The sequence below is a fragment of the Lipophrys pholis genome (genome assembly GCF_963383615.2).
Source record: "Lipophrys pholis genome assembly, chromosome: 11".
Lineage (NCBI taxonomy): Eukaryota > Metazoa > Chordata > Actinopteri > Blenniiformes > Blenniidae > Lipophrys > Lipophrys pholis.
Genome location: NC_137631.1, coordinates 23,939,393 through 23,954,418, shown reverse-complemented (window position 1 = coordinate 23,954,418; position 15,026 = coordinate 23,939,393). Strand labels below are relative to the sequence as shown.

The window sequence follows — 15,026 nt, the reverse complement described above, 5'->3', positions numbered from 1 at the left end:
TTTCTTTGTGTACTTTTTTTTTTACACATTTGCACTAATACACATCTTTTAATTGATTGTTGAACTGTGCCCGAATCTCTGCGAATATTTGGAGAGGTAGTGTTATGTACGTGTGTGTGTGTGTGTGGACGAGTGCGTTTTATCCAGACGCTTGGAGACACAAGAGTTCCTCATCGTGGCGTTTGCAGTCGCGTCGTCTCTGTTTCAACGTTCTCCGCATTTTCATCCGCGTATGGTTTGTCTGTCACATTGCCAAAAGCTATAGCCAAAGACGTTTCGGGATGTTTTCGTTTGATCCGCTAAAACTGTCGACGTTAATCCTCGTCTGGACTCGTCCCACAGAGGGAGAGATCTCCTTTCTGTTGCATCTTTGATTTCAAATTGCACACTAATGTCGTTGCTTCGATAGAGCCGCTACAATGCAGCTCCTGGTCTCTGTGACCGCGATTGAAGAGCTTGAGAGGCTGACTTTAAACCCGCTCTCGCACATCTGCTGCCCGCATTTCTTTTCTGCTGGGTGCAAATTAACAACAGGACGGCGGCCTGTGTGCAGCAGTTACTGCTGTCAGTTGAGCTGTAATTTAGTGAATTACCATTGTTTCTTTGTGGATTTCGTCCATTTGAATTCAAACCCATTTAAAAAAAAAAGGGGGGGGGAATCATTCCTTTTAGCGTAACTGCAGTTTGCACCGCTTTCCCCTTCCTTCCATGTGTGAATTTACATAATTTTATTTTTAATTACTAAACTCTTAGTTTTAATACACATAATCTCTTTTATTGTTCCTTCATATAAGTGACGTTTGTTTTTATATTAGGTTGTTGTTGTTTTTTTCTCGTCATACTGGAGGAATTTGATTGTTTGTGTCAACGTGTGTGGAAGCTTCAGGGTAGAAGTCGGGGCCCGTACACCTGATGACACACACATTGGTCTTCATTTGACACATAAAAATTGTTGTGGGTTTTTTTTTTTTTGGCTTATTTTGTTTAATCTGCTGTCAGAAAATTACATCATTTGAATTTGTTCTGGCTTTGAAACTTGTTCTCATGTCATATGTTTGTTTTGTTTTTTGTTTGTTTTTTTAAGTCAATCATCCAAACTGACTAAATCCATTGTTTGTTCGTTTTTTTATGCGCAAAACTGCATCAAAATATGAGGATTAGTTTGTGTGAGTTGCCTCGTCTGAGTAGAAAGCCTCTAAACTGCACATTTTAATTAAGCAGTTTCAAGTCATCATAAACACAAACAAGACTTTTCCTTTTTAGCTCTTCAGTATTTCTCTTAAGCATTTGCTCCTTCTGCAGAATATTTTTGTAACTTTAATGTGTTCAGGCCCCCGATGCTTATGGAGTTGATGTACAAATGCTGTAAATAGTTGTGTGCGCTTATTCTGGTGTCCTCTTATTTACATGATGTTGATATCTTGGCATTCACTCAGGCACTGGCTGACTAGTGTAATATTTAGATTCTGGTTAGATTGGAGCTCAGATGGAGAGTTTCTGCTTACAGCTGACTCATATTGGAGTAAAAAAAAAAAAAAGTTTAGTTTATTTCCAGGCCACTCAGTATTGAAACTTTTCATACGTGCAATGCTTGAGGCTGAAAGTGTACAGATGTGCGGGGCTGTTGCTGGACGGCCCTGCTGGGCCTCTTCATGTTAAAATGCACAGGAGCAGCAGCTGTGCATGTAAAGCATTTTATTCAAGAGGGATAAGACGAAATGCGTTCTCGGCATTTGGATCCAGCAGGAGCTGCAGATTTCGGGTCTCGCCTTCAAGCTCGTTTACAGTTAACATCGATGATTTCTGTGCGACCTGACTCCCTCCCCGGCTGCGAGGCGACGTGGCTGTTCGGTACGAAATCTCAAAATTAATTTGCGGCGCTTTACTTTCTTGCTAAGATTGAGATTTTTTTTTTTTAATTAAATTTTTTTCCCACAGCAACGTCCTCTCCAGTTGTCTTCTGACTCCTGCTCTGGTTTATCCCGGGATGTTTGTAACTGTCCTGGACGCTACATCCAAACTTTTATTACCCCTTGCTTTTTATTAAAGCAAATGTGAGAAGAAGAAAAAAAAACTAAACAAACTCAAAACTGTTTAACATTGTGCCTCATCTCCCACCGAGCCTGTCTTTGACTTCTGTCTCTATCTCCTCTGTAAAAAAAATTTAAAAAAGGAAATCTCCTTGTACATACAACTTGAGAATGCATTTGAACTGCATTGTTGTAAAGTGTGTGCGCGTGTCACTGAGCACTAGCAAACCAGCTAACATGGCATCATGGCCGTCTCAGTCATTTTTGTTTTGTTTTTATTTTATTTTTTTTTACATTTCCTTTCTATCTGCAGAATGGCAGACTGTGTTGGGTTTCCCAAAACAAAAAGGGGAATTGTGTGTTCTCTTTTTCTTCTGTGTGTGTGTGTGTGTGTGTGTGTGTGTGCGCGTGTGTTTAGAACTGCCGTAAACACCCAGAACCATGTAACATAGTTATTGTGAGAAACACAAATTGTAGCAGTGCAGTTTTTTGCCAAAAAACAAAAGAGTATCTGGGGAACTAGTGGAATGAATGTTGAAAGGATTTTAATTCAAACTCTTTGTCCTGAATGTGCATAAGTTGCTTATTGAAGAAGTTCTCCACTCGATTAGAAGCAGATGGGCTGAATGTGATGAACAGAAACGGGGCAGGGGAGTAGTAAATTAAGCAAAGTGCTCATAAAAATCCAGATATCGGCGGAAGCCGAGCCCAGGAAACGTGCAGAATTGGGGGGAAACGTTTTGGTAAACCCAACCCAACGCCATGAAGACGGTCATTGCTGTGACGAAGCGTTGCTACTGAGAGACAGAGGGAGGAGCTGTAAGGGTGCTGGGTGCTCAAACTCACCCAAACTCAGGTGGACATATCACATCCTTGTTTTTCTACGATTTTTCAGGTAGAGAAACAAGAGAAAACTATAAAGCGGAGGTCTGTGTGCGGCTTATTGAATTACGCTCTTCTTTATTTTTGTTATTTTCATCAAATGGAAGATTGACTGATTACCGCCATCGGATTGTTGTAATTTATAAGAAACGGCTTCATTTTCAGAATAATGGTAATCTCATAATAATGCTTTGTTATTGTCTGTTCTTGATATTATGTTTTATTTCCCATCTCCCATATTCCTCTGATTTTTATTCTTTTTTTTTTTTTTTTTCCCCAATATGTTTTAAGCCCATTTCTGGAAATGGTGCAATCATGCTCAATTAAAACTTGTGAAATTCGTTGGAATGTGGCGTTTTTATATTTTGAATACTATACCTGTGTGTATGAAGGCATAAGTAGATTAATTCAGCATGTCCACTGAGAAAAAAAAACAAAAAAAGGCAATAACAATCCAGTGTAACAGAGCGATGATGAGAGTGACTGAGCCTCCAGCAGGTTATAGGAGATGTGCTCCTCCTGCTGGGCTATTTCTAATGTCAATGCAACGTTTGGACTGTTCATTGGCATCCACATTCATTTTCTGTGTGTGCAACCAGGATATGAAAAAGATAATGATAATAAATAAAAAGAAATATGGATGTGAAAAGAAGTGAGAAGTTTTTATTTCTTACCTGAAGATTTAACCACTAAACTGTGTGTGTACAGGTTTTTGTTGAGCGTTTCAGTGTGTCAAAACTTTAGATTTGCACCATTGTATATCAACTACGTAATCAAATCTCTTGCAAAGTGGTGCCAAACTGAACAATTTACACATATTTCTGGCTTAAAGATTATCTTTTCATTATTAAAGTTATTTAAAACAGAAATGCGACACTAGATTTATTGGATGTCGGTTTAAAAGTAGAAACTGTCTTGTGTAATTCTCCTTAAGTTCAACCTGAGTTTTCAATGTTTTTAACATAAATCCAAGTGCACTGAAAGGGTTTAATAGAGCAATGTTATTAATCTGCTGCTGTTCAGTGTTCACAGGCACAGTAAGATGTAATTTACTGATCCCTTGGAAGGACATTTCAAATGTCTAAGCAGCACAAGATAAGTATTAACAGAATAATAATTAAAAATACATTGATAGACTAACTTTTCTGTTCATGTTTGGTTGAAATAGCTTAACTGTCTGAGAAGCACTTTAAAATGAATTAAAAACGAGACGCATATCAAGGTGCTTCACAAGGATTTAAACAAAAACTAAATGTATACTAATGGTAATCATACACCAGAACCTCAGTTACAGCTATTTTTCATTTGTCTTAAGTCGCTGTAATGAGTTCTCGACGCACTTCCATCTAAGACATTTTATTTTAAAAGACATTTTACTGTTGTGGAAACTAAATCTTTGTGCGGGTGATGTATTTTGTGTTTTTGATCATTTTTGCTCAGTGTAAAAATGGCAGGAGACTTCGGCAATCATCACAGTTGTATGTATTTCATTCTTCATCGCATTTCTTTTGTTTGTAAGACACAAAACCATGAATATGAAAATAACTGCAGTGCTATGAAATCAAAGTTAACAGATTCTCTGGATCATACAGTAACTGTGACTGTTTGTGCTGAGATGTGGAATCTTCCCCGTTCGCTCCGTCCCTCCACATTTCTCTCTGGATCCACCAGAAAACTCCACCAGCTCCCATTTGGGACTCTGAGTAGAATCTGTGAGTGATTTACAGGTTCAGCCTCCATTACTTTGACCTCGATGGGGGAAAGAAAAGAAAAAGAAAAGGGAGAAAATGGCCCTGTAGGTGGTTTTGGCGAGAGGCTCTGCGTCCCAGCTGTTCCTGGTCTCGGGTTTTCTTCCTCCTGCAGAGACACCAAAACCTGCTGCCAGCCTGTCTGATGTCTGTTGGGGTGTTACAGTCTTGGACTTACATGGCAGAAAACCTGCACAGCCAGCTGAAGTCGAGACATGAGAATACTTATAAATTAATTTAAGAGAATCACACGTGATCCATCTGAGTCTGTGACTGGAAAGCGGCGGAATCTGTGGCGCAGCAAAAGGATCGATGAAAGAAAGATGCACGATTCGTCAAACTAAACCGAGAGACTTCACACACGAGAATACACACACTCAGCAGAGTGTTTCTGTGTGTGCGTGTGTGTGTGTGCGTTGCCCGGCCCCGTCATGCAGCTGGTTTCCATTTAGTCTTCTTTTGTTGTTCCCCCGGGGAACAGATAATGCGACTGTCCATTTGTGCGTCAGGTCCAGGAGGAGAGCTCCGCCCGTGATTCACCTCGCAGCTTGAACCTCAGCCGGCAGGCAGCAACACTTCCAGCCATGACAGTTTCACAAACGTAAAGCGTATCAACAGTGTTGTGCTCTCGTTGACGTGAAACTTTTTGCAATCCAAATGAGGTTAAGCCGGCTAACCGCATGGGTCGTGTTGTCCTTGTGGACCTCTGTGCAAACTGTGGTAACACATTCAAAAGTCTGTGGAAATCCCCCCTCTCTCGCTGACTGCAGTCTTCTTTGCTCATCTGAAGTCTTGTTGGATGTCTGTTCACACACACTGTGTGATAAAGACAGATGGGACACTGATGGCAGGAGCCTCATCTCCCTGTTGACTTCCTTAATGAATAATCTGAAGCACATCGGGCCTTTGCCAATTCATTTCCCATCCCAAGACCGTCTGCCAGCCTGGATAAAGTCTCCTGTGACACAAAGGAATTCTTCTAGCAGATCAAAGTGGCCTCAAATCCTGAGCTTTAACCTTCTTTTTTTTTTTCTTTTTTTTTCTCAATTTGAGGATCCCACTCGGCCCCGGCAGACAGTCACTAATGCGTGACAAACACCTGCTTTTCTCCGTAGTCCACTTCCGCGCCCACCGTGTCCCCCATCTCGTCCCTCCATTTAAAGGGCCAGGACGTCGGGTTGGTCCTGTTGTGGCAGCTCAGTTTGGGGTCGTGCAGGAGGTTCCACATGAGCCAGATCTGCGGGACGCTGAGGCTGTGGACGACCATGAGCTCTCGGTAAAAGCAAGGATCGAAGGTCTGGAGGTTGGGCGCCGCGGACGGCCGGGGGATCCCGAAGGTCCGGAAGCCCTGGTGGCGTGACGGTTTGACGCCAATCACCTGGAGGCACATTCCCAGAAAGACGTCGTCGATCGGGAACAACTCCACCTGGGAGAGTGAGGGGAGAAAACATCAAGGCAAACCCCCTGAAAATGATAGCAAGGCCTCAACCTGCATTGTGAGCTCAGCGGTACCTGTTGGCAGGCGGAGCTGAGTCTTCGAGCTGTATGTCCCGACATGACGAACCCTCCTCCTCCGGCGTAGTTCGGGTACAAACCTCCTCCATACACAAACTCTGGCACGTAGTATTTGGATGTGCGCCGGCGAATGGGTTTGGCATGGATGATAATGTCCCCCACAAACAGATCCTCGTCCCATTTTTGACCGCGGAGCATCTCAAGTATGTTTTCAATGTTCACGTACACGTCGGCATCACCTTTGAAGATGAACCTGGTCAACAGAAGAATCAAAGGCATCAGAGAAAAGAGTCTCATGAATCACTGCTATTAAGGAAAAGGGAAGAAAAAAAACAACAACTAACTTGACATGAGGACAGCTGCTGTTGACCCATTCCAGAAAGTGTGTTTCCTTCAGAGTCAGGTTGAAGAAGGTGTCCTCGAAGTCCCACAGCAGGATGTCCTTGTAAGTCTCACTCTCGTAGGTCAGGAGATGCTCCCACAGCGGCAGAGACGAGCGATTCCTGGGAACCCCGAGCAGGAAAACCGTACGGATCGACACATCGTTTGGAAGGTACCCCTCTTTACCCCACGTCCGACGTACCACCTGAAAGCATCGATCACAGAAGAAGGAGAATTTTATTTATTTTTTTTAAAAGCCAAAGGTCTGCTTATTATTTGACTAAAAAAGCAGGTCTTGCCCACTTTCCACCAGTTAAAATTCACTGGGCACTAAAAACCTTCCGTAAATGAAGATAACCTAGCTCTTAATGTTATATATACAGTTTTGCTATATCTACCAAAAATACTTTTAACTTGAGTACGATAATTAAAAATCACAAGTGAGAGTGTGTGGTTGTCAGTTTTCTGTGTTTTCCTTGATAAGCTGTTCTCTGCCTTTCATCCATAGTCAGCTCTAAACCCTGAGACCCTAAATGAAATGAAGTGGTTCAACTAATGGATAGATAAATCCCACAGCTTTAGTTTCTCTAAACATGACGAGTTGAACGTCCTGTCCCAATAGATTTTTTTTTTCTTTCTTAATTTACAACTTGGAAGCATCAACGACAAGCACCGCAGAGGAAGAAATGTTACCAATTCTGGTAATTCATCCTGATTAAGATCAGCTCACTTTTTGCTTCCCCTGACAGAAACCTCTTTCTCCTAACTCCTGGATGTCTCCCTGCACTGGTGAGGTAACTGATCTGACGCCGGGTAGATTGCATCCAGAAGCCTAACCGGAGGTTTTCCAGTGAAATGTCACTGTTTTGCTGCAGCTGGAAATGAGACTGAAAGCGATAAACAAGAACCCAAACAGGAAAACGATTTGACTGGAAGGTTCAAAACAAAGAGCTTTAAATCTCAAGTGGAACTTAATGATCGTGTAAATACGCAACAGATTTCACCCATGAATTAAATATTGATTATAGCAGCTTTCACAGAACACTTTACCTGACGCTTGTGGAAATCTGCAGCTATGGATTTCACTGCGATGAGCATGTAGGGAGAGCCAGACTCTCTTCCTCCTCCTCCTCCTCCTCCTCCTCCTCCCCCCTCTGCTCCCATGAAGTGACATTTCTTCGGCTGGTTTATGAGGAGCCGGAAATTTCTCTTGTCCTTCTCTCTCAAATAGCCCTCGAAGTCGAAGGGGGGCATCGTTGGCGGAGGATTGCCCGCAGGTTTGGTGGGCGCTGCGTTTTTCTTCCGTGACTTGGATTTGCCCTTCGACTTGGCCTGAGGTTTGGCTTTGGCTTTGGACTGAGGAGGTTTGGACTTGGTTTGGGGCTTACAGACAGGCAGCTGTGGCTCCCGGGAGCCGGATGAAGTCTGCAGAATGAAGGGAAGCAGTGAAAGAAGACGATTTATGTCGACTTTATCAACAGTCTTAGAACCTAGAATAAATAAAACAATACTCATTGTGGTAACTGTGGAGTCTTTTTCCCTCATTATCAAGAACAGCAATATACAAAAAAGAAATGTACCGGTAAAAACATTTACGAAAAACATCCTCAGTAATTCCTTGATCCTTTCTGCCTGTCACCTACTTTCTTTACGTCTTTATATCATCTTATGGTTGAACATTGTTTAAAACTCATATTATTCTACAATCTCACCCCACAAAATGAGAAAACTGGTGCGATTCTTCATATTCTGTTCATATTAAAATTCATCCCCTGTCCTCTTGACTTTTAACACTTAATGTCTGTAAATTTCATAGTTTCAGTTTGTTGTGTCTTTACCGGCGATCGGTGTTTCAGTAAGAGCAGCAGACCTAATACTGAGACGTCTTTTAATTCTGCTTTAAGATGTTCATCTTTTTAAGCCTTTGTAAAGCTTAAAAAGATGGTTCAATTTAAACAAAACAAATGGGAACAATATGAGTATTGTAAACATCTGGAATGAAAAATATATCATGCCAGACTTTTTACTGGTCCAACCCAATTAAAGTCAAATTCAGCAGCATGTGGCTGCAATAAATCTGACACCTCAGCAGTAAAACATATGTCCGGGTGATAAAAGAAAAAAAAAAAGGGAAATATAGATGAACGTATTTTCATTAGAAACACTTTTAATGAGTCATTTTCAGTGTTGCACTTTGAGTTGAAGTTAATAATTGGAGCCACTGCTGCTGTTGATGCGCCGAAAGGTTTCAGATACGTCATGAAAGTACGAGGGTTTGGTACATGTGAGCAATTATCTCAAAGACACACGATAAAACCTGAGGAATGTATTTCCTTTTTTATGGTTCTTCTGGTTTCTATGTATAATGTGCTTGTCTACAGTTAATAAATTCCCCACTCACTAATGTCTTAGGCATAAAAGAGGAGGACAGATCGTCCTTTAAATGACAAACCTGCTTTAAATGATGTCTATATCAGAGTTGGTTAAGGTAAACATTGTTTTTCCTTAAGTAGAACTACAGATACCATGGAACCGAATCAACTTTCTCAAGTAAAAGTAAAAAGTACAGGTACTAAATGTAAAAAAAAAAAAAAGTTAGATATAAGAATCAAATGAAATGATGCTATTGTAATATTACATGAGTGTGTAAACAACAGATCATCATGATTAAACTCGTCTCATAATGTATAAACAGTTTATCAACTTTATAAAAACCAACACTATGATTTCCATTTGAAGCCTTTATCTTGGAGGGACAGTCATTTTTAAAAGAGAATTAATATTAATATAAATCTTGGAATTTATATATAAATGCACGTCTTCACAATTATACGTGTTAATCTACGTACAATTGCATGTGATGCAAAAATAAATAAATAAATAAACTATTTGCATGTTCTCCCTGTGCATGAGTTCTCTGCAGAATAGAAAATCCCAGAGTCCTACAACATGCACTAAGTGGATGGATGGATCTGCCATTTTAGAAATATCCACATTTACCATCAAGAATATAATTAAAACGTTTCCTCTGCATGGATGCTACATTTTTCTTTTGTGAACTCCTCCACATTTGTTTGTGACTCCCTGTGTGGATTATTGGGACCGAACGAGGGAAACTTGCTGGTTTATATTGCGCTGTGAGGGAGTCACCGCTGAGGATCATTATGTAAAGCCCTCCGACGCTCAGCCCGTACCCGGAAGAGGCTAAACCTTGAACCAATTTCTAAACTAAACTCGTGAAATCAGAGGTGGTCTCGGAGCGGCGGCAGTCACACTCCGGTGCGGAACCTGAATGCAGAGTGGGAAAAAAAATAAAAAATCACTGTGGATTTTCAGTTTTAATTGTGCCGAGAAGTTCCCCATAATACAACTTCATAGATAAGTGCATAACGACGCCGAATTGAAGGCATCGAATTTCCCATGTGACGCTCCTCGTGTCGTCGTATCCAGTTGTCATGGAAACGTGACTGTTATTGTGGCGTTTGACCTGGAAGTAAACATGCATGGCGGGAGAATCGTACCGTCGGCGACCCCGGCCTGACGTTGGCTCCACCGGCTCCCAGAAGGTTCCTGTTGGAGCTGGTGGAGCCATGAACCTCCAGCCTCCACAGCGTCCCGCCCGATCCAGAGGAGAGCACAGCCTGGAGACACAGGTCCAGTTAAGGAATTACAACAAAAAAAATCTTAAATAAAACCATCTGTGGTGTTCTGACCTGGCGGGCGTAGAGCAGCAGGCAGAAGAGCACCAGCAGCAGCACTGTGCACAACACGTCTCCTTTCACGTGGAAAATCCTCCTCATCGTCACCATCTTCTGCACGCACTGATCTCACTTCATAGGTGTCAAACAAAAAAAGTGCATTGAGAAGCTGCTGCCGGACCTCAGTGAGCCGCCGGGACGGAGGCGCTTGTTTTAGTCGCAAAATCAACGGGCAGCTTTCCCTTCTTCCTCTCTGCTGCCGTGTTGAAAAGCTCCGCAAACTTTACAGCCTGCCTGTGAGAACGCATCCCTGCTGATTCTTTATGGCGTCCAGGCAATGCAGCGCTCTGCTCTTCCTCGCAGACTAAATTGCTGCTTAGAGCTAGACTGAATCAGAACTTTTTTATATCCGATGACGATTTAATGAGGCATCAGTGTGGAGGAGCATCCTGGACAAGGGGGGAAAACAAAACTGCAGTCAGGGATCAGCACAGGACCACAGCGGGTCTGTATTAAAAAAAAACAAAAAAAACAGTTAAATGTATAAGTAATGCAACTTCTACTTGTCACATGTCACGTGCCCTCGGTTTCTTCTTGACTAAGGAAGATAATCTGCCCTGGAAATGTACATTTCCACGGTTTAATTCAATAATAGTTTGCATCATAACCATGACTGATTTTCTTTTCCGGGAAGCCTGTGGACCTCCTCTCCAATCTCTGATTTACTAAAAGATTACAGTGAAGCCAAACACTACTGCTCCCTGACCCCAGGTCGTACTTTTAGTCGTAAGTTACTGCAGTTTCACTCGAAAATCAATCTTGTTCTATCTTGTGGAAAAGTGGTGGTAGTTCAAGGGGACACCAGCAGTCCAGTGTGATCTCAATGGGGGAAGAGTAGGAAAGTTCCTAAGTATGGAGTTTAATCGACTCTCCTGAGCAAAGCTTGTAATGAACAACCTGGAATTCAACACCATTCCTGCAACCTTCAGGAATAGTAGTGATTTTACATAACACTTGGTAGAGGCTTGTTTCACTGGAGCAGCCACAGATTTAAAGGGGACATATCATGCTAAATCCACTTTTTTAGCCCTTAAATGCATTTTGTTGTATATTTAGAGCGTTTAGAAGTACAGAAAAGTTCAAAGTAGTCTCTTCAGGTGCTCCGTTGATATCTTTATATTCTGTTTTGGTCATATTTTGCGATCGGTTTCGATTTTTCTATTCTCTATTACATTTTTTGAACAATGACGTCACAGTATTCTCAGCGGAACTGCCAAATTAGGACATCGACATTTCGAGCAATCCGCCATTTTTGTTTCTCGCTGCGATTTTGTAGTCCAACCGAAGTTACGAGAGGATAAGTCGAAATGTTCGGTTGTTGGATGTAGTAACCCACAAGCTTCGTTACACCGTCTCCCAGCATCAGAACCTTTTCGAAGTGCCTGGTTGAGTTTTATTTTTCACAGAAATGTACCCACATCTGTGGGTAAGGTCATTTTTGTGTGCGCGAAGCACTTTAAGGACGACTGCTTCAGCAACCTCCGCCAGTATAAAGAAGGATTTGCCGAAAGACTTGGTCTGATTGAGCGGTCAGTTCCTTCTATCTATGGAGACGACGAACAGAGCACTTCGGTAAGCTGTATATAACGCTAAAAAGTGTGATGATAAGACGTCACTGTCATTGTTTTGTTAGCATTAGCAGTTGCACCGTCTTCATATGTTAGCGCTGTGTGCTCGTTTTAGATTATAATGTAACTTCTGTGTTAAATAGTCGTTGTAATACAGGCAGTATTGTAGTAGTGGGCATGGATGGAGAAGTTAGTGTAAATATAGTAACACACCATTGCGTTACATCCATATGAAGACGTTGTTCTGCAGGTGCATCATCGTCATTTTCATCTCGCTCCGCCGGGTCCGACTCTGGCTCCAACATGTACGGCTGGATGGACAAATCTTCCGTTGTTGACATTTTGTAAATAATGTGTGAATATAAAGTTTCTGCGCCGCTAGATAATTGTATCTGTTCTATCAAACTACAAAGATGGCCGAACAGGGTGGAGTTGAACCGAGTGTCACCTCTGCAACCTGGAGAAGAGGCGGGGTATGAAGTGTGTCATTTGCATTTGAAGAGACCGCCCCAAAACGAGTTGCTCTCAGAAGCACATCAGAAAAGGGGTTGAAAAGGGGCCTGTGGAGCTCTAATAATGAGGAATTCAGACCCAAGCATTGCAGTTTCGCGTTGTATAGACCACAACTGTATGATTTATATGTAAAAAGGAAGGATTTAAAAGCATGATATGTCTCCTTTAAGACTTTCCTATGGTGGGTATCATTTATCTAAATAATGCATCAATAACTTTGGCTACATTCCAGCCAAACGTTCATAATGTCCTAGAATTCTTTATTGTTAATTCCTTTGGGAAATGCTCCTCACTACTCATGGCTCATTTTTCCTGGCACTCAAACTGCGGCGGTCAGAGGGTTTACTCAGCTCCACTGTTCTTTTCCAGCTTTTCTAAACAGCTGACTTGTATCAGCGGAGCATCTAATGACCCATCCATGCGTCCTACACTATACTGTCTCATCCCACTGAGGCGCCGCGGGGTTGCTGGAACCAATCCCAGCTGAGTGTGGACAGATCGCCAGGCCATCGCAGGGCAAACACACCCATTCACGGTCACTTTCATAATCACAGGCAATTATATCGTCGACAGTTACCTCAAATGCATGTTTCTGGACTGTAGGAGGAACCCCCAACCCACAGAGAAACCTTGCATGGAAAGGTCGGGACTTGAACCAGAGATCCCTCACTGAAACGAGCTAAACCTCTCCACCTCTTTGCAGCTGTAGTTTTACTCTCTGGAGGCCCGATATTGAACGTTGGGCCATAGGTTTGACACCGCATGCACATCATCTGGTTCATATAGAAACTTAAAGCTGGAGTTTAATCAATACATCCAAAAATCAGTCAAACTGCGTGCTGATTCATCAATATGAGTCTGTCTTGATCTGGATTTCCATCTCTACACTGGAGCTGCGAGCAGAAGGGGGAGTGTCTGTCTTATGCAAGAGAACATGAGGGTACAAACTATATCGAGGAACACTGTGTACCAACAAATATCATTACAGAGGCATGCATCACTCATTAAAAGCAATTTTACAACAATAGAAATGAATATCACTGTATTTACCCACCTTTAGTTGTTTTTTCTTCTCTGTTTTTACCAAATAAGGCAAACTCCAAACAAGCATGACCAAAACGTTTTGCGCAATTTGCACAGAGAGCACACCAAAATGAGACAATCGTACATGTTTGATCTAATCAAAGGTGTGTCCAGGTATAGTCATCATCCTGGGGCGAACCGCAAAGCTCCCTGATTATTTGTACAAGTCATTCAAACTTACCAGGAGAGACAGAGAGGGAGCGGAGGGAGGTCAGACTGGAAACATCTGGGCTGTGCAGCGCAAACTCCTGCGTCTTCTCTCTGCACCAATAAACACACAAGAGGTTATTTACTCGTACGAAGGTCCAGTGAAGGAAGTGAGGAAGGAGCGGGGAGAGTGCCAGATGCTGTATTCATGAGTGCGCGTCTGCGTGAAGGAGGCGGAATGAGAGGAGAGCGTCCACATCTGTCTCATCCGCAGCTGAGTGCGCACACGGTGCGTTCACGGGCGGTGGGAAAATACAGCGAAGCGCCGGTTCTATTTCATTGAAATCAATTATTTATGTCATAACATCAGTCTTTTTCAGCGGTGGTTCCACACTTTTTCACCCACAGGAGCTGTCTTCACATTGCCCTAAAGGAATCTCTGATCTGATCTACATGTTGGATCACATTTTCTTTAGAATCCTGTTAAGAAGATTATTGATGTAACTCACGTCTTTAACTATTTTACCAATTTGACTCCCCTTGTTGTCCAGGTGCCACAGTTTAATCTCAGCGGGCCGGAGTAGAATAAGATTGTGAAATTGAGGTTAACAAAATAAAGTGTGTTTAGAATGGGTTGACACACAATAAAAGAAGGAATGAGTATCGAAAATGTGAAATGATATATATGGAAACACAATTAAAAATCCTGTCTATCGCAAATTAAGATGAAAACACGTGGATAATTTAGAGAGTCGACTTCGTGGCACGTGAACAGAAGCACCTGAAGGCATCACGGTTGTCCTGGCATGTTGAGCAAACCAGATGCCAGCCAACCAAAAGTGGGGGAGAAAGAAAAGTCTGGAAGAAAAAGAAAGGGGGGAGGGGGCAGGAGAGGATGGAACATGAGTCATTACTTTTTTTTTATGTGTTTCTGGGTTGAGAGAGTTCACAGACGAGGGGCAGCTACCGAATCCCCTCTAAGTGAAACTACCCCCGCTCGGTGGCATTAGTATGGATGCTTTCCAACTGCTTTCATGTGTAACCTTGTCTATGGAAGCCAACACTATAATTTAATGTACATTGTTTAGACTAAATAACAAAAAATAAATAAGAAAAAGTCTTGCGCGTGACAATCCACATAATCTAAACGTAATTTTTCTTAGTTGACAAACACTACAGACGAGCTGAAGAGCCTCAGGTTGAAGACCCTACGAGTTAAAGGTTTCATTTCAGGATGTGGAACATTTAAACCTCTTTAATATCCTCCAGAAATATATTTCTTAAACCAGAACATGATCTGAACTCTCTAACCTAAAGGCCCGGACTTCTGATACACCTGGACATTTAACTTTGGATCAAACTTTCTTATCCATATATGGACTCTTTAAATTAGCCCCCCGG

General features: G+C 42.1%; 1 protein-coding gene across 1 annotated transcript; it reads right to left on the bottom strand.

Moving 5' to 3' along the window:
• Positions 1–4,388: 4,388 nt before the first annotated feature.
• On the bottom strand, positions 4,389–13,911 carry b3gnt9 (UDP-GlcNAc:betaGal beta-1,3-N-acetylglucosaminyltransferase 9). The gene is made up of 7 exons (XM_080475414.1): positions 13,660–13,911; positions 10,270–10,703; positions 10,078–10,197; positions 7,607–7,981; positions 6,520–6,761; positions 6,173–6,428; positions 4,389–6,086 (listed from the first exon to the last, which is right to left on the bottom strand). Exons 2-7 carry the CDS (start codon positions 10,363–10,365, stop codon positions 5,742–5,744), a joined length of 1,434 nt encoding a protein of 477 aa, XP_080331540.1. The 5' UTR covers positions 10,366–10,703; positions 13,660–13,911; the 3' UTR covers positions 4,389–5,741.
• Positions 13,912–15,026: the final 1,115 nt, after the last annotated feature.

Excerpts from the sequence above, each read along its gene's own strand:
- b3gnt9 (XM_080475414.1), bottom strand. The coding sequence starts at position 10,365 with ATGGTGACGATGAGGAGGATTTTCCACGTGAAAGGAGACGTGTTGTGC. Across the intron at positions 7,982-10,077 it reads TCAGGCCGGGGTCGCCGACG|ACTTCATCCGGCTCCCGGGA; the intron begins GTACGATTCTCC and ends TTCATTCTGCAG. Across the intron at positions 6,762-7,606 it reads CAGATTTCCACAAGCGTCAG|GTGGTACGTCGGACGTGGGG; the intron begins GTAAAGTGTTCT and ends CGATGCTTTCAG.